Below are 24,856 nucleotides of genomic sequence, written 5' to 3' on the forward strand. Positions count from 1 at the left end.
GTGGGGGCCATTGTAGTACAGTGAACTCATTGTCATGGTCAAGAAACCAATTTGAAATGATTCGAGCTTTGTGACATGGTGCATTATCCTGCTGGAAGTAGCCATCAGAGGATGGGTACATGGTGGTCATAAAGGGATGGACATGGTCAGAAACAATGCTCAGGTAGGCCGTGGCATTTAAACGATGCCCAATTGGCACTAAGGGGCCTAAAGTGTGTCAAGAAAACATCCCCCACACCATTACACCACCACCACCAGCCTGCACAGTGGTAACAAGGCATGATGGATCCATGTTCTCATTCTGTTTACGCCAAACTCTACCATTTGAATGTCTCAACAGAAATCGAGACTCATCAGACCAGGCAACATTTTTCCAGTCTTCAACTGTCCAATTTTGGTGAGCTCGTGCAAATTGTAGCCTCTTTTTCCTATTTGTAGTGGAGATGAGTGGTACCCGGTGGGGTCTTCTGCTGTTGTAGCCCATCCGCCTCAAGGTTGTGTCTTTCAACCAAACGTAGGAGATACTGCTTCTGCTCCTCGTTCTTGGTCAGGGATGAATTGTATTGCTGCATCAATGCAATGGCTCTCTCTGCACAATCATTCACGACCTTCATTTTTGACGCTGCTGTTTGAAGTTCCTGGTACGAAGGGTCGTCATTCCATTCTCTTGGGTCCTTAGCCAAGAAATTTTGCGCCTTCATCTTCCCATTTAATGACAGTACTTGCAATTAAAGAGATGATAATTTTTTCATTTGATTTTACCCTGGAATTTTGGCAAATTGTCTTAATCTGAGTCCACAACAAACTTGTGGGACCTTGAGCAACCTCTAAATGTAGTTCCATTTGCTCCATATTTACATCATATCTTTACTACATCTGATAGAACATATTTAAACTTGTGGAGGTGGGTTTTAATGAAATTCAAAATTTTCCATAGTGCCGTGGACCGCCATAATATATATATATATATTGAATGTATGTATATATATGTATATATATATATATGTGTATATGTATGTATATATATGTGTATATGTGTGTATATATATGTGTATATGTGTGTATATATATGTGTATATGTGTGTATATATATATATATATATATATATATATATATATATATATATATATATATATATATATATATATATATATATATATATATGTATGTATGTATATGTATATGTGTATATATGTATTAGAGGTCGACCGATATTGAATTTTACCGATACCGATAGCTAGGTTGGTCCGTACTTGCCGATAACCGATTAATTAACCGATAGTTTTTAAAATGGATACTGGATTAAAAAAAAAAAAAACTAAATTAAAACACAACACTACATGTAAAATAGTACTAAACTTTATTACAAAAACCAAACAAAAAAACAGTACTGAATCATGAAAATGTGCTATATGAAATAAATATGAATATATTAATAAATATTGAGGTAAATTAAAGACATGCTTTCAAACTGAAAGAAAAAGTAACACTTCAAATAAATAAAAAAAAAAGTTACATACAAAATTAATTATAATAATAATTATATAATTATATAATATTATAATTATATATAATATGAATTATATAAATGTATATTATATGTGTAGTCTCCCACTATATTTGCTTCTATTTTGAAAACTTTTTTCTCTCTCCATTGGCAGAGGTTGCCCAAACTGTTTGTGTAATCTGTTAACAACGCTCATTATATACCCGTCTTTTTAGGCAAGAACCAGATAATGAGTGTCACGTCATGAAATGGTTTTAATACGAAGGGAGCTGTATTACGTGATAACAAATTTAATAAAAACATCGTAAGTTAGGCCTATAATAGTAATGATTTCATTTCAAACAACAAATATATTATATAGAGGTGAGCAAAGTATCAACAGAGCTTTTTGAAACTCCGAATCAGTAAAACACTGCGTCGCAAAAAGATTCACTGTTTCGAAGCGCTCCAGTCGGATCCCCCCATCCCCCCGGCAAATCGCACCCTGTGCCTGAAGATAAAAAGAACTGAAATCGAATGCATTCCTGATGGTAACAATCATGACATTAAACATTTGGGTCGGACTTGCGTGTATTTTTGCCACATTATTTTAACCGCTTGATGTACTGCTAATGTTAGCGTCCTCTCAGCCTTGTCGACAAACATACTGCTGTTCTTTCTCCAATGCAGAATCTAATCAACAAATGAATTACTTTATATTGAGATGAAAACATGTACTGTAGTGTACTGTATACATACCTTTTCGCTGTCTGTGTTTTAAACGTGCATTTGAAGTGTCAGCGTTGTCCGTGCACCGCGCTCTCTCCAGGCAGCTTGCGCTCTCCTTGCAACTAACAGTATCACGTGTCAAAACAAAAGCATGTGCTTTACAGCGATTTTCGCCTATAGAGGCGGCTCTTGCCATAGATATATATGTTGGCTCTCGCACTGTATAAGGACAACGGACCGTTCTCAGCCGTTTCAGCTCTGACGCAACCCGGAAAAACTATCGGCGTGGATTTTTGCCGATAACCGATAGTTCCGGGAATCAACTATCGGTGCCGATTAATCGGCAAAACCGATACATCGGTCGACCTCTAATATGTATATGTGTGTATATACACTCACCTAAAGAATTATTAGGAACACCTGTTCAATTTCTCATTAATGCAATTATCTAATCAACCAATCACATGGCAGTTGCTTCAATACATTTAGGGATGTGGTCCTGGTCAAGACAATCTCCTGAACTCCAAACTGAATGTCAGAATGGGAAAGAAAGGTGATTTAAGCAATTTTGAGCGTGGCATGGTTATTGGTGCCAGACGGGCCGGTCTGAGTATTTCACAATCTGCTCAGTTACTGGGATTTTCACGCACAACCATTTCTAGGTTTTACAAAGAATGGTGTGCAAAGGGAAAAACATCCAGTATGCGGCAGTCCTGTGGGCAAAAATGCCTTGTTGATGCTAGAGGTCGGAGGAATAATAATAATGCGCCACTGACTTTATACGTGGTTTTTGTTGGTCAACAGCACAATGTCATTTCATTGCCTTGCAATATCAATGCCTCATTTAAAAAACAATGTGCACGCATGGCATCAAAATGAGCAATGCATGGGTATGAATTTAGCAAAATCACTTTGTGTCACTCTTTCCCCTGGTGCAAAATAGGGCCCATTGAGTTTAAAAACAAAACTGTCTCCAAACACTAGTTTTACTCCTTTATTTATTTATTTTTTCTTTATATCTCGGGGGGGGGGGGGGGAAAGTAAATAAAAATAAGTTTTGGCTCCATTTCCCTTCACAAGTCTAAAGAGGAATTGAAATATAATAAAACCTATTTATGGGCACAGAGTTAAAGGCAGCATTCGGGCATGACTCTAATGATATGATTAGCCACAGCTTTCAGCAGAAAGCAGACAAAAAGAGGATCTGTATTCAGGCTGATTCACATACGCACAATTCCAGGTAGAGTGTGATTTATATGGCGTTAAATTAGTGCCAAAACTCGCACGCATAAAAACCACGCACACGTATGCGCTCGCGAGCTGAAAACCCATCCTCTCTACGCGCTCGCGTTCGCTGGACCATATCTACGTGCTCGCGTCTGCACAGCACTCGCTCGCTTGACAGGATGAATTTTGACACTTTGAAGGTGGGAACAGTGGCTAATATCTCTGCTCCTTTGGTTTTTTAAAATTTTGAATACGATTGGCAATTTGCTTTAGTAGAAGATGAAGATAACCGCGGTCAGTGACAAGTTAAGTTAGCCTCATATGGATTTTCTGATTATTTTTGTCTGTAATGATTATTATTTATTAAATTGCATCCACTTAAAGTGCAATGGAGCAAAAACTAAGGGGTTAATAGCTCTAAAACAAAATGGGACAGCCATGTCCTACGGAGTATGCTTTCATCAGTGGACTCTGAATGATAATGCACACCCCTTGGATTTTCAAGATCACTTTAAATAGGATGAAACACGTAATCAAGCAATTCAACTGCGGTACATTTGCTTTGTCCCACGGTGCACTGCCTAAATCACACTTTACAACTTATTTATGGATTAGCTTGTGTTATCAATTAACTGTCAATATGGATGAAATGGAGGAATGGCATGTAATATGCATACAATGTGTTAATAACTGTTAGAGAGAAAGTTATTCTGAAAATCCAAGGGGTGTGCATTGTTCTCTGTAGTCCACTGATCAAAGCACACTCCACTAGATGTTCCTGTCTTGTCTAGTTTTAAAGTTACTAACCCATTCATGTATTGTCCCATTGCACATTATACGGATACATTCGAACATTAAGAAATAAAAATTCGTACGTAAAGCAATATGGGAAACAAAGGGGTGTGCAACAGTCGCCATGAGCCCAAAATGCTAAACCACCATGTCATTACAGCTGAAAGAACATATTATAATATAATATTAGCCATTAACACGATTTTGCACAAATCACAAAATAATCTGTGTGCATCGTTGTCTATGAACTGCACATCATGATTCTGTCATTAAAAACGCCCAACCTTCCGTTAAAAGTTATTAATGCCATAAAACTGAATTTCGAATATGAGGCTAACTTAACCGCGGTCAGTGACAAATTATCTTCTACCAAAGCAAATGGCCAATCATAGTCAATATTTTAAAACTTGAGTGTTGCCAGATTCCACTATGTCTCATTTACGTATGCTACAGTAAGTAGCCACAACAGTACTTTACAGCTCAGACAGTTGTGGTGTATTGTAGGATAATTTGGACCTTAACAATCACGGATCTGGCAACCCCGCGATCAGTTCAAAATTGAGGCTGTATCATGGGCAGAGTCATGATTAATTTCGAGCAAAATTGCACGTAAAAAGCAGAAAGGATCGAAAGCATGGGCCCTCCCCTGGATCGTAAAGGGCCCTCCCCCCAGCCATGAGGCCCCTCCCCCCAGCCATGAGGCCCCTCCCATATACTAAATACACAAAAAGCTATACTGATATAATTTCACTTAAGCTCTTGACAGCTAGAATACATTACTTACATTTTAATTGTGACTTGCGATTTTATATATCTGTCATTTTTGGTATACATTCTTATTATGATGGGTGCATGGTGTAACTTTTAATAAAAAAAAAAATCTGTAAAATCCCTACAACAAACTTAAAACATAATACATAGTAATGTTTTGAAGTCAAACTAAGCTGTTCCTGTATTTAATGGTTTTCCGTTTGAGATATTTGCAAAAAAACTGCAATGCATGATGGGTAGGATCTAAAGAAAAAAGAAAAAAAAAAAACTTTGAGCAAGTTCTGTTCTAATAGGCTATTATATGCCACAGGCCTTCTGTTTGTTTGCAATTTCGCCACGTAGGCTACGTTCTTAAAAACTACTTTTGTTGGATATAGCCCGATTATATGCCGTCGGCCTTTTAATTTGTTTTCAATTTCACCAGATAGGCTACCTTCTTTAAACTGTGTTTTGTTAGACTACATATTTCAGGATGTTTTATTGTAGTCTTTGTAAATATGTATATAGTTTAGCCTAACCCAGCCACTTAAGGGAGCAAGCCATCTCAACTCATCAGAACACCGGTCCTAAGCCCGGATTAATGGGGAGGGTTGGTGTCAAGAAATAGAGACTGTATCTTCACTGCATCACTGATGTCAAAATGTGGGAAATATGTAGTTGTATAAATAAATGCGTTAAAGTAGGTTAATGATTCTGTGCTGTCTAAATTGTGTAAAAAGTTAGGGTACATGACATTTGAATGGGCTATACCCGGATGCATGGACGCATTATGAGAATGATAAAGACGGTGCGTGCACACTAATTAACCTATACCTTATTCACTTAGACAATACGCTGTAATTTTTGCAACAGAAATGGATGAGATAGGCAGGCAGCCGGAGGTGGAATTTTTGTCCTTAGTAAAACTCTGACGGTCTCCACACTGATAACAACGTTGTTTTCTAGGCATAGCCAAACAAATCTCCCCTTGTCTGAAAAGGCGTAGAAAACGTAATTTAGCCACTAAAACTTCATAGTGTTTGTGAGGGACAGTCGAATTCTCTCGTTAATTTTTTTGAGTTCTTGCATCCACACTTTAAAATTCATTTCAGGGCTGTCACATATGTGTGTGTGTGCGAGGGGGGGAGGGGGCCCGATTGGTGTTTTGCCCCGGGGCCTTATATGCAGTTGTTCCACCACTGCCCGTAAGTGTTTTTGTCAAAAAAATTAACTAGTCGTTTGTAGAAATAACTTTGCAAATACACTGTCATTGTCCTTTCACTTTCTAAATACATTCTATATAGTTATAAAAGTTGTCTGCCGTCCTTTCCAGTTAATAAATGTCGGAGGAATATTAAGGCTAAAATCTGGGATTACATAGGATTCATGCTTTGCCTGCGTGTGTTAATGTGTAGCCTTGACGTAGCCTATTGTATCTAATTATTTTCCTTCTGTCCATTTTGATATTTAAATTGATAAATTTTAATAACTTAAATGATATACAGTGGTACCTCAGTTCTCGAACTCACTAGAACTCGAATTTCTTGAAAGTCGAACAAATCAGTTTGACCTAGAACTCGATCTGAATATCAGAAGTCGAACCGTGAACGCTGACCTAATATAAATTGTACGCGCCAGGAAATGAGTCATACTACAATGCAATTCTTACTTGATTGCCTTCTTCACAGACTGGACGATTAACCAAACAAAGCAGCGCAACATTACAGTAACTAACAATAAACCACTAACTTACATGTACTATTATGGCTCATCATAGACTAGCTAACCACAAAGCTAGCTAATGCCACTATCAGTGGAAGACCGCTAATGTTAACATTGATGAGCTTGGAAACCACAACGAACTTATTCTGCCTAAATAAAGTAATGATTACTGTATTTATAACTAGCATATCTCTAGTTACAGTCCCTGCATTGTAAAATGTAAGTTAGACATTTGCGAGGAGCAGAGCATGTGAGCGGAGCGGTGAGAATTTCCGCTCCTCGCTCACGAGGTTGTTGGCTCCGCCCGCTCCTCCGCTCTAATTCGCACTAAGCCGCTCCGCTCAACACCGCTCCTCGCTCCACTAAAATGTCCTCCCGCTCCAGTCAAATCGCTCCACGCTCGCTCCAATTTAAAAGAGGAACAAATAATCTGCATGCCTAACAAATGTCACCTTAAACCGAAGCCTTATGTCATAAAGAAATATGAGCAACGGCAACATTGCCAGTCAGAACAGAAAATATTTATTATTAAGCAACCTATCGGCAACAACGGACAGGTTTGGAAATGGCATTCCACACAAAAATAGGCTTAAAAATAAAGGAATCAGTGGGTTTAATAGCCTAAAGAATATACAGACACATTTTAAATTCCTCAATTTTTTTCTGTTGATGCAGCACGTCTCTAAAATAAAATTTTACGTTACGTGAAATAAAAAATAAAATCTTATTAGACCTACTTTGAATGACAAAATGAATTTATTTGATTACCAATATTTACTTTATAGGCATTTATACTTTACTTTATAGACTTGATATGCTACAACCATATAAAACTTGCACGCGTTTTGCTCTGGCTTCCGTTTGTTCGCGTAGCACACTCATGTTTCTGAGAAAAGTGATTCCAAAGTGAATCTTTACTCACAAACAGTTTCACCACATTGTTGTTCTTGCTGTACATTCTTGTCATCTATACGTTTGATAAGAATAGAACACTTGTATGATTTATCAATTTCCTTTGTGAAATACTTTGCGAATTCCATCTCGGCCAATTTGTGCAACAGTCTTGATAATTGTACAGATGAATTCTGGGTAGATTTGGGCATGCCTCAGAATTGTAGTGTGAGCGGTATCGGAGCGAAATTGGAGCGAGACAAAGCGACCACTCCAGCCTTAATTAGAAAACCCGCTCCGCGCTCTGACCAAATTCCGCCCGCTCCGCTCCTCGCTCACGCTCCGCTCACATGCTCTGGCGAGGAGTGAACATTTAGACATAGAGAAAAAGTATCAAACGTAGCTTGTGCATAAAAGTTCTATTGCTTGTGCTATTCAAAGTTATATTTATGAAGCTTACCAAGTCTTTTAAAACTTTGATTTGGTTGTTGTTGTTTTTGTGTTTTTGTTCAAAGGACTTTACGTTTCATATCTTAAGTTTGTATTTTTATACATTTTATTTATCAGAACTTTAATATATTTTGATGTTCCTCTGTTCTGTTGTGACAATAAATGAAACAAGTTTCTTTTTAAAATGCATTATCATATTATGTTAGTTAAAACTCATAAATAACTACAAATCACTAATGTTAGGGAAATCTGTTAATGTTTTGTTGCGTGTTTCTGAAATAAAAAAATAAATTATATATATATATATATATATATATATATATATATATATATATATATATATATATATATATATATATATATATATATATATATCGGCCGATATATCGGAATATCGGTTTTAAAACCAACAAATATTTGTATCGGTATCGGCCTTCAAAATCCTTTATCGGTCGGGCTCTAATTCCAACCTGACTACGATCTCCCTAAAAGAACATACTTCACCAACATGATGGAGAAGAAATATGGCGAATTACAAAAAGTCAAACATGCTCTCTTTTAATGTTCCATGTTCAGTTTAACAGCAGTTGCCTGGACTGTATATATGCCCGTAAATTTAACAGTAAATGAATGTAAAAAGCCTATAGTAAAAAACCTTAAATTATCTTACTGTATTTTATTGTGTAAATTACTGTAAAAAAACTAATTTGCTAAATTTTTGTACCGTGTAAATTAACGTGTATTACTATTAAATTAACTGTTTTTGCAAGTATAAAATATAACGCATGTATGTACACTTTAAAAGTATTTTCGGTGCATTACCTTAATAATTTTGAATATATCTGGTGGTTAAACCTTATCGAATCACAATAGCTTGAAGTTTTCCATCCAGTATATCACTGACAACAGCGAACATTTGTAAATTTTTCTTCACAACGTTTTCCCGAGCGTTAAATTGGTATCTTACATATGTGTATCTACTAGGGGTGTGCAAAGCAGCCGGTATTTGTATCTGTATTTGTATTTGTTGAGGGGGGAAAAGTATTTGTATTTGTATTCGTATTCGAGTAAAATTCTAAATAGGCGTAAAAATCCAGTTTTTTTGCGTTGCACTTCTAATTTACGCTATAGTGTAAGTATTCTTTAATTATATCCATTATAATAATTATGGATATGCAGTAGACAGAGTAACTTAAACGTACCATATAACTCCTACAAGTGCATACAATTTGACACAACTACACAAGTATTGTTTTGACCTTTTTAACCAAACGTTAACGTTACTCTGTCAACAGCCTATTGTCTAAATTAGCGAGCTAACAGAGCTACGTAAACAGAGCGAACATGAGAGCACCTGATTGCAGACGTCAATAATGCAGCATAATGGAATAATCTCCCGATCAAACTCTGCTTCCCGAAAGTTATAAACTGCCTCCGGAACCCAGTTAAGGTACAAAAATCTATTCAACAAAAATAGTGATACAGTTAAGTCTTTTTTCGCTCAGCCGAGCCTTCTCTGTTACTGTGTGGAGCAGCCTGTGTCAGTCACCTCTTTTACAACCCCCCCCCCGACTCCTGAACTCACTCACTCATCCGGGCATGCACTGTGGTCTCAAGAGGAAACGCAGCTTTTTGATATAAAGTTTTTCTTGTTCCCGAATACAAATATTTTTTTAAGTATTTGTTCGAAATAAGTATTCGTAAAAAACACATTATTTGTGCCTTTCCGAATACCGTATTCGGGTTCGGCTCCACCCCTAGTATCTACATTGTTTTATAATGTTTCAAAAGCCTATATAACTTCATCCAGGTTTCCCGCCAACACCGCCGACATTTTCCCCCTCAAAGTTTCCCTCCAGTGCAACGCAGACAGGTGGCTCTCCATTTCACAGCTGAGCAACTAGTAAATGCTTTGGCTATGGTTAGCAATCACTTTTCTTGACAGCATTGTGTTTGTTTGCTTTCTTTTACTTTACGTATGGATGAATCTGAGCTAAATACACCAAACCTTAGCATTTTTGTGTTGACTGAGAAGTCTCTTATGGACACCAATAAAGTGGTCTTGTTTTATCCGGTACATTTTGTGTTTAAATGCTTAAAAAAAAAAAAAAAAAACCTATTTAGGTGTAATTTTTTGGGGCCGGGAACCAATTAATTGGTTTTCCATTATTTCTTATGGGGAAAATTTGATCACAACTCGAACTTTTTAGGATTCAATCTGGAGTTCTGAACAGATTAAGTTTGAGTTTCCACTGTAAATGGTCTGTAGGGTTTGTAAACTACCCCAATGCTTTTGAGGTAGCTAATTTTAGGTTTATAATAAGAATAATATAGATTTACGGTAACATTTCTTGTGTGAGCATGAGAGTCTAAAAGCGTTAGTGTCACGCCAGATGCGTGAGAGATGGCAACCCTGTGTATAGGAGGGATTCAAAAGCATTGCGGAATCGCCTCATGCTGCCGTCTTGGTGCATTGTCCCTTAATGCAAGGAGTACTCAGAGAGTGTGGACGAAATATTTCCTTGTATTCAGGGGTAAGTATAAATATCATGCTTGTTATTCATCATTTATTGTTAATATACTGTCTATCGTTATTTTCATTATGTAATGGTAACGTTAAGAAATAATGTTGCTCTGCACTGTAGTGTTAATGTAAGTGTGAACGCACATAATTGGATGTGTTACTGATCAATGTATTTTATCCTTGTATGTGCAACAGAACACCCGACCTTGAGCAATGTGACAGAAAAGCACGAAAAGGTTATACGAAGTATTGTGCACCAAAGGGAAACTAAAGGCAGTTAACAGCCTTTGCTCGGTGTGGCTGGCAGTGTGACATAAGTTTCAACCTTCCACAAGAAACCGGGGTATAAGCATGTGCATTGGGGTGTAGGCACCAGAAAAACGGCAGAAGTTTAACACAGGAAAGACCTCTAAGTATGTTTTTTGATGAGCGATACATTTTGTCGGAGTACAAAAAGCAAGGTAAGCAACAACTCTTTTTGCTTTGAATTTATATCTGTTTCTCACCACCCCCTTATCTGAGCGTGTTTCTGGGACTTCATTGTTTGTTTGCTGAGAAATTAGTGCGCAAACATTACCTAGCACAAAAGTCGCGTTTAACCCATTCGATGTATTTGTATTAGAATAATAGTTATGTTGGTAGTTAGTGGATTTAGCTACCATTTTCATAACCAATGAAAGGTAAGTCAGCTAGCTTTCATCAGTTTTATTCAAACAAGTTACTGTATTAACTACCTGTTAATGCCACATTCAACTTCCCGCCTTCAACATGTCCGTTAGCTCACTTGTGCATCACGTAATGGCTGCATCGGGAGATGACTACAGGGTAAGCTGCTCTAAATATACTCGAGGAAAAAATTAATTCCAGTAAATTCCAAAAAGCCAGACTGAAATTTATTGTGCACTGAGCACTATTTGCAAGAGACTGGTACAAGGACATATAGAAAATGTAATGTATTTGAAATATCCTGTATTATTATATGTATTTTTCTACCAAACATGTACAGACTTATTTTTCTTGTAGTTATTCTCTAAACAATACAGTATACCAATTATTTACATAGCATTTACAGTGTATTGGGTATTATAAGAAATCCAGAGATGGAGCGATGGCCAGCTCTTTTTACAAAAAAACAAGCAAGCATGTGACTTTTATATACCAGTTCATTGTTATTTTGTCTGTCAGTTTTAAATTTAATTATGGTGTTTTATGTCTTCCTTGTTGTAGGTATATGTAGAGTTTAACAGGATAGCCACCGCAAACCTGCAGTGACAAGTCCATGAAATTAATTTGGTGCATGCATACTAGAATATACTGAAGACAACAACTGAAATTTAATAAATAATATCAGGAAAAGTGGAAATTATATTGCTCATCTTTATTTAAAATTGTATTTTTTTTCTATTAAATTGGATGCCGTGTGGTTGGATGTAAAACAGTAAGGGAAAAATAAATGGAGTTATTGGCAACTGCCTCACTGTTTTAATTTTTGGTTAAGGGTAAAACATGTTCATGTTTTTTGTAGGAATATGAAATCTGTTTTGTGTAGTACTGAAATCACACCAGAAAAGTTTTCTTGGTCTTTTTAAATCAGTCGGTTCACATGGTTTTACCTAGTAAATCTGATTTCCAGCTTGAGTAAAATGAACTAGAAATACTGAGTAATAGTTAATACTACCTTAGTTAGTCCAACTTGAAGAAATATGTGGTTTGAAACATTTGCCGTTTGCTTTACTTCAAAATAATGTGACTTGGAATAGTAATTCAGAGTTGCCCATACTAAAAGCTAATTATGTGAACTGTCGGAACTTATTTGAGTTACTTAAACTCATGTGGAGGTGTAGTAAACTTGGGAAATATTGGTCATTATAACAAACAAATCCTAGTTCACATTACTTGAGCTGAATAAGTACATTTACTAAAACTTTAAGGCAATCGATTTGCATGCTTTTTTTTTTTTGTCAACTAATTGCATTTTAATCGATCTTCACCTCCCCTACTCAAAATCAAACTACAGATGACAAAAATGGTTCAAAACAAGTTTTAACTTTATTGAGCTTTTTTTTTACTTTAGGGTTAAAGTGCAATCTCACAAGCCATAAAAGATGCTTGTAAGTGAGATGGCAGATCACGCCATTGTAAACACTTTTAGAAACTTGTAAAAACTTTTAGAAAGCTTTCTCTACAGCTTATTTTCAAACTGGCAACAACACAATACGCCCTCAAACTTATAAATAAAAGTAATAAGTAATATTGTAATAATAATAGAAAAAACACAATTTTATCATGTCAGCTTGGTATTAAGTAAATACTTTATGCCATTGGGCTTGACATAGTGCAAAAGAAAGCTTTTGAAAAATTGCCAGTGTTAAGAAAAATGAGGCACGTACTTCGGGTCTAAAACTTTTAGCATGTTAATGAATCCCAGCTTTTCCACAGTATGTATGGGCACCATGTCTTTTGCACTATACATCACGACAGCGTTTGCTATCACCTTCCATCGTGCCCGATTCTTATCATATGGCACATAGTTCGAAAATGTGTCAGGGACGGTTGCTTGCTTAACTGTTTGTTGTGCTGGTGCTGCGGCTATTTTCATTTAGCTGGGAGCGGCACTTCTCCCACTCCGCTGCGTGCCTCTGCTTTACATGCTGGAATAAATTAGTCGCGCTGCTTCCTTTGGTTGCAAGAGTTTTTAAAGTCTTTGCAACGAGGACTTGTTTGGTCTGTGTCCGACCTCGCAATTCCATATTACAGATGTAGCAACACCTTTCTTGGGCACAAGCGCCAGCTTTTCCCCTGTCATTGCCATGTTGTTAGTGAATCTGCTACAGTGTTTGGGTGCGCCGCGCTAATTTACCTGTGAAGAATGGTGCGTCGCATTAGTTCCGCTTTAGGCGCTCATTTGTAAAAAAAAGTAATAAAATCGATTTTCATGAAGACACATCATCCTGAACTCTAAATTCGAATTAATCGATTAAATCAATTTATCGCCCAGCTCTACTTTCTACCATTTATCATCCAAGCAAGGCCAAGGAAATAGAGCACAGATCAGCACAATCCACATGACTAATAGTGCTTTAGAAAAAGGTTAGTGCTATCCTTCACATCAATATACAGATGGAGTCCAAAAATAAATAAATCTGGAAATCAAAAATAAAGGAATGAACAAATAAAGAAATATTTTGCAAAAAATGTATTCTACAGATTTATTCATGGCAATGATTCGCTTTTCAGTTATGAGTACCAACAATTAAAATTTTATTTGATTGCTTATTTGCTTGTTTATGCCCAACCCGATCTCACGAATTTGCGACCTTGCAAAACAGCGCTTGGATTTTACTTCTGTTAATAATTCCTTTTGAATAATGTCCGGGATTTCCCTCCATACACTAACTCATTCATGCAACAGAAGTAAAATCCAAGCGCTGTTTTGCAAGGTCGCGTCACACGTTATGGAAAGCGTTATCATATCACAAAAAAAATGATAATTAGGGCTGTGCGATATGGCATAAAACTCATATTGCAGTATAATTTGAACCATAGATGGTAGACGGTATATATTGCGGTAGGCCTATATAATTTGATCTGTAAATTTCAATATAAATGTTTTTGAAAGGGTAACATATGTCCATTGCAAAGGCATTGCAGCAGGAAGTTGTATAACAAACTAAGACATTTCAAAGTAGTCGTGAACGTAGAATATTTAATTCATATTTAAAAAATATGAAAACATTTCAAGTAACTTCCCTGGTTTTATCTTGTACTAAAAACACAGGTTGGTTTTGTAAACTGTAGGTAAGCAGAAAACAAGACAGAACCAAAAGCTACAAAACTAATACAATTAGACTAGTGTCATAACTCCACCTATATTAAAATGACCATCTCTCCCTTAAAGGTCCTGCCAGGCAGAGTCATGCACGGGTTTGGGTCCCCGAGCGGGTGACCCACAAATTTGATGAAACGGGTAAAAAATATTCTGCTGTGCCGGATACGGGTTTGGATCGGACACAGGACAGCGCAGGTCTAAATTGCGTCTTTCAAAAAATCATGTGCCAACAAAAAATACCCTAGGGCTATATTTTAATGACACAAAAAAATCCCTGCATTGAAGATGATAAAACGGAAAATCTATATCAGTTTATGCCTGCACGCACATTCCCGGAAATCTCTCCCACTTTCATTTTCAAAAAACGCATGCGATCTCCTGCAGCTGTTCGAAATGGATGCTGAGGAGTTGAAAAGAAAATTAGCAAGTGGAGAGTTTAAAGTTACATAAGAACATAAGAACATAAGAAATTTACAAATGAGAGGAGGCCATTCGGCCCATCAAGCTCGTTTGGGGAGAACTTTAATAGCTCAGAGTTGTTAAAATCTTATCTAGCTCTGATTTAAAGGAACCCATGGTTTTAGCTTCCACTACACTAGCAGGAAGACTATTCCATACTCTAACTACACGCTGTGTAAAGAAGTGCTTCCTCAAATTTGTTTTAAAATGTTCTCCCGCTAATTTCCACTTATGGCCACGAGTTCTAGTATTTAGACTAATATTGAAATAGTCATTTGGCTGAACAGCATCCAGACCCGTTAGAATCTTATAGACCTGAATCATATCCCCCCTTAGTCTCCTTTGCTCAAGGCTAAACAGTTTCAGTTCCGCTAACCTCTCCTCATAAGACATTCCTCTAAGACCAGGAATCATTCTCGTAGCTCTTCGTTGCACCTTTTCTAAGGCAACAATGTCCTTCTTGAGGTATGGTGACCAAACCTGCACACAGTATTCTAGGTGGGGTCTTACCAAGGAATTATATAAGTGTAACATCACCTCCCTTGACTTAAACTCCACACACCTAGAGATATAACCCAACATTCTGTTCGCCTTTTTTATTGCTTCCCCACACTGGCGAGAGTGGGACATGGAAGTATCAACATACATACCGAGATCTTTCTCGTAATCAGCTACCTTTATTTCAGTGGAACCCATAAAATATCTGTACTTTATATTTCTGCTCCCTGCATGGATTACTTTACATTTATCTGTGTTAAATTTCATCTGCCAAGTATCAGCCCATTCGCTAATTAAATCCAGATACCATTGAAGCCTCTCTGCTGCTAGATCAGTATCTGCTACACCGCCCACCTTGGTGTCGTCTGCAAATTTAACCAGTTTACTGTATGTATTTGTGTCAATATCATTAATGTAAATTAGGAACAATAGCGGTCCTAAAATTGAACCCTGCGGTACCCCACTATGAACGGAGGCCCACTGTGACATAGTGCCTCTAATAACTACTCGCTGCTTCCTGTCAGTTAGCCAGTTTTTGATCCAAGCTGCCACAGTTCCTAAAATCCCTGAAGCTTTATGCTTTAGCATGAGCTGTTTGTGGGGGACAACATCAAAGGCCTTCTGGAAATCCAAGTAAATCACATCATAGGCCTTTTTGTGATCAATTTCACTTGTAGCTTCCTCAAAGGCTATCCTTTATAATGTTATTTGCATCTAGGTAATCTACCATTTTCACTTGAATTATAGCTTCCATTCTTTTTCCAGTAATGCTAGTTAAACTGATTGGCCTATAGTTTGCTGGATTACTTCTATCCCCTTTTTTGAATATGGGTGTTATATTAGCATGCTTCCAATCTGATGGTACCACACCCACAGATAACGATTTCTGGAATATTAAAGTTAAAGGTTGGCTAATAATATCCCTCATCTCTTTTAAAACTATAGGTAAGATGCCATCAGGCCCCTGCGATTTATTTATTTTGAGTTTAGCTAGGCTTAGTATCACATCAACCTCAGTTATACATATATTGGTCATAGACGATGCTGTATTCGTATTAATTGGTGGTAAGTTACTTGTGTTCTCCATTGTGAACACCCTTGAAAAATAATCATTAAATTCATTTACTATATCAATTTCATTATCAATTATAAGTCCCTCACTATCCTGCAAATTAGTGATTTCAGCTTTTAGTGCTCTCTTGGAGTTAAAATATTGGAAGAAACCTTTACTGTCATGCTTAGCCTCCAATGCAATTTTTCTTTCTACATCCCTCTTGGATAGCCTAATGCAGGGGTGTCAAACTCATTTTAGGGTGAGGGCCGGATGAGAAGAAATGTGACCATGTGCGGGCCGAATTTATTATTATTATTTTTTTAATCATAGTGCATCAAATTACAACAAATACACTATATTCTGTAAAACTGCATTTAACAAGTCCTCAGAAACTGTTCATTAACACTCTTATTCCTTTTTGGGGAAAAAGCAAAATCCTTTCCTTTGAACATGAATATTACCTGTCAGATACTTTTTAGTAATGATAAAATAATAAATAAAAAATGCTGCAGACTCTGTGTACAGACAGTTACATTAAATATGAAGCTAATGGCTACAATTTAATTTACAAACTAGAAAAACACTTTACAATTTAAAAAAACTGCCTTTAACAACTCAATAGTTTAGAAAAAATCATATACAAAAATAAATTCTTTATTGTTAATGCAAATGAAAAAAAATATCATTCACTTTAGATATGAACATTAACTATACACTACAAATGAGAACTTTCCTTTAACAAATAAAAATCTAGATGAGGTGACATACGCAAGTATACACAGGTACGCATAATGCTTTTAACAAAGCTTCCTGACACCTGACTTCACTTTTCTTCGACCAGTGCATCAACGTCAGCAACCAGTTTTTGAGCCGTTGCCACTCTCATAATGTCATTTAGATGTCTGTGTGTGAGTCGAGAGCGCAGGTTGGACTTGTTAATGTTCATTACAGAAAATGCCTGCTCGCAGAGATATGTCGTCCCGAACATGCTGAGGATTTTGGATGCAAAACCTGTCATTTTGGGGAACGTCGGTCCGAGGTTTTGGTAAAATAAATCCACAGTGCGAATTTGTCCTTCAAAGCTGTGTTGCACTGCAGTTCGATTAGTTCCATTTGGAGTTCCTCTGGTACATCCGTTGCGCTCGCAGTAAACGGTGAACGGAAGACAGCAAATTCCTTCTCAAGTTCATTAAAGATCTGGAACCGATTCTGAAACTCCTTCTGCAGACCAACAATTTTTTCTTTGTATTTGTCCATGTTGTCTTTGCCGTGAGTGGTGTACACAGATTTTAAAAAGGGAAAATGAGCTGGGTTACCTTGGGAAAGCTGTGTCGCCCACAGATCTAGTTTCATCTCAAATGCGCGAATGCAATCGTAATATTCAGTTACGATTTTGTTGCAGCCTTGCATCTTAGCATTGAGCACATTTAAGTGCTCAGTTACGTCCACCATAAAAGTAAGGTCACGAACCCACTCGGGGTCATCCAGCTCAGTCACCGGTTTTCCCTTATCTTTCATGAACTGACTGATTTCTGAGCGCAGTTCAAAGAAACGTTTGAGCACGGCTCCCCTGCTCAACCAGCGAACTTCGGTGTGGTAAGGTAGACTGTGGGGAATATTTTTGTTAGATAAAAAGGCCTCAAATTGCCGATGGTTGAGCCCCTTTGCTCTGATGAAATTAACAGTTTTTATTACCACACTCATAATATTGTCCATCTTTAGGGTTTTGCTACACAACGCTTCCTGGTGTAAAATACAATGAAAATTCCAGAATTTTTGGGTTGGGTTCTCTTTTTGAATTTTCTCTTTTAATTTTGTCACAACGCCTGCCTTTTTCCCGACCATGGATGGAGCGCCATCCGTTGCCACACTAACAGCGCGGCTAGAGGTTCCGGCAGAAGCGCAGTAGAAGAGCAGTTAAATGATCAATGATAAAATAAACAAATTAATAAAACCAAACACAATACTGCAGCAAATACCCGGACATAGACTTTATTTTAATACTACTACTACTAATAATAATGATAATAAAAAAGATTTGATATTTAATACTATTGTTCAAATCATCCCGCGGGCCGTATTGGACACCATAGTGGGCCGTATTCGGCCCGCGGGCCGTATGTTTGACACCCCTGGCCTAATGTCATTTTTTAACTCTGCCTGTAGACTTAGATACTCCTGCTTAATTTTTAAATCATTAGTTATTTTCCAATTGTGGAACAGAGCCCTTTTCCTCCTGACTTTATTCTTAATTTCCTTAGTAAACCACCTTGGTTGTCGTTTCCTAGATTTAGTTTTGCTGGAAACAGGTATGAAGTCCTCTTGCACTTGCAACATTGTGCTTTTGAAAAATTCCCATGCCTCTTCAACTGTTTTGCTATTTAACTCTGTCCAGTTTACAGTTTCTAATTTCCGTCTCATACCAAGTTGTGGCCAATACCTCCACTAAAATCAAGTCCGAAGTGTGGGAGAAGTTCTCGGATAACGAAAACAACCCTTTTGACATCTTGTCTTGGTGGAGAGAGCATGGGCGTTTGTTTCCCAATATTCTCACCATCCCGGCATCCAGCACCGCAAGTGAACGAGATCTCTTATGTGCCGGATGTGTCATCCAGGAGCGAAGGAGTCAGCTGAGGCCATCAACTGTGGACGATATCCCTTTTTACACAGTAATATAAAGCACCACATCAAACACTAGTCTATGCCTTCAAGTAGGAATTCCAATCGAGTAATCAAAGGAAAATGGACAGTGCACATAGGTAGCCTATAAAACCTAATAATATGCAGGGTAGCCTGCATATTAGAGGTCGACCGATATATCGGCCGGCCGATATATCGGGCCGATATTTATCACTTTTTAATGTATCGGCATCGGCCGATATCCGAGTGCACTACGCCGATTTTCAGACAGGCACGTCTGCGGGCAGCCCAGTGTTATTGTTGCTGTGGAACACGTGACCCATGCTGCCTTGTGCAGGACCACAGCCAGAAGTTTTGGAAGAGTCCTGGGATAAAACGGTAAGGCTTAAATTCTGATCTTTCAATGACCTGTTTATTTAAGTAGTTTGCTATGAAATGTTGCTTTAAAAGAAAACGCGAATTACGCTATTGGGAACTGGGGTAATGATAATGAGCCTTCAACCAACTGTAGCTTACAGGTAACATTAAGGATCATTGATTCTAATAGAGTTCGTTTTGTGCGCTTATTGGTGGGCTCACAGACGTTTTTTAATCGTTAAAAATCATTTTAATTGTTAACATTTTAATTATTACCATATCAGCCCGATGTTATCAGTTATGTTTTTTTTCTTGTGTCGGAGAGTTTCACTCTGTGAGTGTGTGGGGCGGAGCGGGCAGCTCTCAAATACTGCAGCGTGTGTGAGAGTTGCGTTACTCTGCCCTGATCACAGACAGCGCCGTCCTCGGAAACACAGAGCTGCTAAGAACAATGCATGGCGGAGAAAAGTGTTTGTTCGAAAGCGTGGTTACCGTTTACTTGAGCTGATGCTGACAATGGTCCTTCTGTGCAACTTTTTTTCATTTGAGACCGGAGATTCAAACAATTTGTCAGACGTCTAGATAAAAAGTGCATGACTTTGCGCAGTTAGTTTCCTCATTAAACATGTCTATCCTTTATACGGGCTTATACGTAGACAACGTCACAATCACTAGGGGCTTATGTTGTCCTTGCATACAAGGCTGTGCAATACGACAGTTATTTTATTTTATTTTCCGGGATCACTAGATTCTGATTGTGAATTTGGCTTTAAGCTATCTGTCTGCTAACAACAGAAACAACATGTTAGTGTACACTACTCATCATACCATGATGCACTTAGTGTTTTTTTTTTCTTCAAAATGTATTAGAGTGTAATTGTTTTAATGTGCATGGAATACTGGAATTGTAGAATGAATTGAAGATGAAGGTACTATAATAAAAAGTCTAACCTTGCATTTATTCTTATGTTTTAGTAATTGCTGTCTGATGGCTGAACAAAAATCTAATCCTGTATGGCAGCATTTCACAAAGCCAACACCAGGAAAAGCCAGGTGCAATATCTGCAGCAGACTGGTGAGCTTGGGAGCTGAAGAATGAGTTTGCTGCTAAGGTGATTCTGATGCTGCTATCTTTATTGTTTATAAGTTTAAGTTGTTTATAAGTTGTATTGTGTTTTTGTTATTTAAGTTTATATTTAAATTTACACAAGTCAGTATTCAATAAATGCTAAGTTGAGAAATTTTGTGTATCGCTTGTTATTATTAATGTGATATTTTATCATGCAAATAGAGCGGAAAACGTCCAGTTTTCGGCCAAAAAATATTGGCAGCATATATCGGCCATCGGCTGACCCTGACTCCTAAATATCGTCATCGGCATCGGCTATTGAAAAACCCATATCGGTCGACCTCTACTGCATATTATTATATAATTTTAGTTTTATTAACACATTTGATTGTAAGCTTGTAAGGCTATGTGTAGGCATGGCAATATCAAACGTTATTTGAGTAGACTACTACCGTTTGTTTTGATTATTAGGCTGGTATTAAGCAACGTTTTCATTTGGTTATGCCTTTTCAACTGATGTTGCACATGTCGTTTGTTGTGGCAATAAACTTTTTTCTTTAATTTTGGCTATGTCACTGATTTTCATTCAGGTGCCGGTATTTATTTAGAGTGTGTCGGATCGGGTGCGGAGTTTTATTTTATTTCTGTCGGATAACGGTTTGGAAACGGGTTTAAGTAAGACGGGTACGGCCAGGTGCGGTTTGTCAAAATCAGATCCGTGCAGGACTCTGCTGCCAGGTGCAGCAATAATCATAAATAATTTTTATAAAAAAAAATTACTTGACGCGACTTGATTACGTCATTTTTGCGGGCAAGGAGCAGAAATTTCTGCGGTAGGGCGGTATAATCAAAATCACTCCTATTGGCCAAATTTATATTGTATACAGTTTATACCGCACAGTACTAATGATAATACACAAAAATTTTAAAATCACTTTTCAAAACACAAGGACTGACAATATGCAGTATGGCCCCCCCTGGCTTAAGTCACTTCTGTACATACTGTATTTCATTTTGTAGTCCCATTTTTTGCTGTAGGCCCTATGTCTTCCCTGTTTAAGTATACTGAGAGCAACATAAAAACCAGAGACAAATTCCTTGTAAACATACTTGGCCAATAAATTAGATTCTGATATTCAGAAACACAGACACAGCAAGGAAGAAAAACACAGGAACAGCAACAAGCAAACAGGGATAAACAATGTGATTATGCAGAATACAAATACTAGATGAACAGGAAAAACGAGCAAAAGGGGCACAGAGGGATCAAAGTGGAGAAGTGCCCTGGCTTTTTGGAGAGACTTATAGCAGAATTTGGATGTGAAAGGCACTTTCTATATTTAATAAGAGTATATCAGGGATACTATGATGTCCCCTCCAAAGATTTTAGATATGCTTCCTGACTTATTCTTGCATTTCCTTGGTCTGTTAATGAGTAAAAAAAAAATCAAAAACCCTAGAAGAAAAATATTAATATTAAAGGAGATGTAAATGAGAGTTTAGATACTAAACAATCATTAAAATAAAGTTGACGATTGCATTCAAATGACCAAGAAAGTCTTCAGCGCCCAGTCAAGAATGCCATGCTCATCCATGGTCTTCATGCTACAAAACTTAGTTTAGACTCATTAACCTAAACAAGAAACACACTATTTGAAGGCTATTAATGAGGCTATGGAGCCAGATGGGGTCAAAGAGGGCACAAAGAGCTGTTGTCTCGGTTGTTCAGCTTTAATTTGCATATCAAAATGGTATTTTAATGGAACCTCTGAAACAACTTCCTGATGGAGGCAATTGTCTACTGCTGAAAGAATAAAAATAGTATTCTCTGCACCTAAATATGCCCAAGTCTGCTACGCCTTGTGTACCACTAAAGTAATTCAGTCTGATTTTAATAATATCTTAACGTGAACATTAGACAGGGTCTGACAGTGGTGTGGAAGTACTGTTAAACGTTAGTTATTCATTAATCAGTGATGCACAGAACTGGTGCAAATCTCAGTTGTCCTGTGTGTTTCTGATATGGAATAAAAACTTTACTAATCCCAACCTATCCTGTCTAATGCCTTAAGTTTACACCAAGCATAATGTTTGGCTGTGCTTCAAATATATGATGAAGATGCCTTATCTTCACTCTCACAAAAACCATTTACAACAAACTTATTAAGTCTTAACAGTCTTACCAGCAGCATCATTGCTTAAAAAAAGCATAGCACGTTGTCAAATCTACACTTGATTATATTACATAATTAATACAATATACCACCAAATCTGTGAAACAACCAAATGATATTAATCAACGAATGTCAAAAGGCATTACATAGCAGGGTTATATGATGTGGCCATAAAGAATATGAATTCCTGTTCCTTTATTCATAGCAGCCTTTAAATTTGAAGAAAATTCAAACTTTTACTTTGTAGCAAAAAAATAACATCTGAACTGTTGGTACAAAAACAAAGCTGAAACTTTAAATATCTGGCATCCCATACAGGGGTAGGCTGCTGCTTAACCACTGCCCTGTAGTGAATAAATGGTTGGAAGATTGATGGATAGACAGATGTCAAATCATATGTTAAACATTTTTAGTAGATTGATTAGCATTAGTGTTAAGCAGATATTAATATTAATACAGACACTGGATGTTGTATTATAAAAATACTAAAAAAGTAAAGCTCTGCTCCCATTAGCAATCCAAGCCCAACATTTATATTACTGAGATAAAACTTAAGCAAAACAGCTCCTCCCCACTCTATTAAATTGCTGTATTACTTATGAAATGTAAAGCCATGAACAGTCTGCTGGCACAGGCAATTAGGCTGTCAAATAACACACAGAAAATCCAACACAATGTAGCATATCTGTTATTTTACATATATGCTTTTCTGTAAACATGCCTATGTATTTCTACAATTATGTACACATTTCATGCCAGCTGTTAATATTTATTGTAATACTACCATTAGTTCCTATGATATCACTGCCGTGGTGTTAATGTGATGTTTACAAGGCCCCTCTGCATAGAGGATTTGGGGAGGGGTTGTGGATCTTCTGCATATCATAAAAATAAACAAGCGGGGGGGGGGGGGGGGGGGGGGGTGTTATATTTTGAGAGCAATCAGAGACTGAAATTTCCTGGATGGTGTCTGGCCCATATGTGCCATGAGCATCGAGACCACAACCAGTTGCTTGGACATTAGGTACTGCATGGCAATCTGCAGATCCTCTGCCTTACTAACACCAAGGAAGAAGAAGAAAATAGACGTACCAATACACATAATAGACTGCCTATATACAGAACAGCATTAAGACAACGTGTAGGGCGAAGTGATTCGCTTTAGTCGTAAATACAGACGTGATGGTGGGTCTCTACAGCCTGTTAGTGAAAGAGGAGAACGAGCCAGCCACATTTCACGGTTATAAACGTGAAGATTCTGGAAAGAGCCATCCGCCGAGGCGGGGCGACTGTCCGCAAACCGTTAAAACCACAGACTCGAAAGCCGTGCCCGGTCGCTCGCTCGGTGTTAAAGGCGTCTGGAGGCTGCTTGTGTACAGCTTCCCCCAGATCGGACCTGAGGACCCGGTAAGCTCTGAAAACACACATCAGACTGTACGGCCGGCTCCCAGCAAATGCGGAGAGAGGAGCCTGGGAGCCGCTTCATAGCAGCAAAACGCAGCGTGGCGTCCGTGCGATCGCCGGGAAGTGGAAGGGTACATGGTTACGTTTACAGCGTAAAAAGCACGGTATGGAGACGCGCATTCAGGGTCCGAAGGGTGGAGGAAAAATGAGAAGTCTGGCTTTAAAAAATAATGAAAGGCGCTTACTGGAAACTTACCTTCTTTTACCCCAGGCAGTTTAGTCTGATCAATATCTTCCATGTCGACCAACCTTTAAGACGCAGATTTCTGAACTGATTATCAAAGCGGATGTGTGGTGGAGCTTTCTGTCGCTTTCGTACTGGTACTAGATAAACGTTTTCAGTACGCTGAAGTGCGTTAAAAGCTCTAGGTAGTAAACATAGACACGGAATAGTCCGATAGATATCAAGCAGAATGACTTCCTCCACCCTCCTCCTCCTCCTCCTCCACCGGAAAAGCCGCTACGGATAGCGACGAGGGCCTTATGGTACCACCGCTGTCAGCGAAAAAGATCTTTGCAACTTATGTTATTATTTGAAAATGCATCTCAAATGCTGTGTGCTAATGGTAATAGGGGTAGTACCTTCAGGGCTTTAGATATACTATTTCCAGTTGTCAATTAAATATCAGCCCTTACGAAACAAAAATATATTGTAATGTATGAAAAATGTACTGCAATATATTAAACAGTATATTGTAATATATTAAGTGACTTGTGAGATATATGATGTTTTTTCAAAT

The 24,856-nt window shown here is 37.7% G+C and overlaps 1 protein-coding gene across 2 annotated transcripts in view; it reads right to left on the reverse strand.

The window, feature by feature from the left end:
- Nucleotides 1–24,583, reverse strand: part of LOC111842482 (uncharacterized) — a 112,853-nt gene extending 88,270 nt beyond the window's left edge. For both annotated transcript variants that reach the window (XM_072700001.1, XM_072700003.1), the window contains exon 1: nt 24,313–24,583. In XM_072700001.1, coding sequence (XP_072556102.1) covers nt 24,313–24,355 — 43 coding nt within the window. In that variant the 5' untranslated portion in view covers nt 24,356–24,583. The remainder of the gene's footprint in view (nt 1–24,312) is intronic.
- Nucleotides 24,584–24,856: the final 273 nt, after the last annotated feature.

The sequence above is a fragment of the Paramormyrops kingsleyae genome, chromosome 15, assembly GCF_048594095.1.
Source record: "Paramormyrops kingsleyae isolate MSU_618 chromosome 15, PKINGS_0.4, whole genome shotgun sequence".
NCBI lineage: Eukaryota > Metazoa > Chordata > Actinopteri > Osteoglossiformes > Mormyridae > Paramormyrops > Paramormyrops kingsleyae.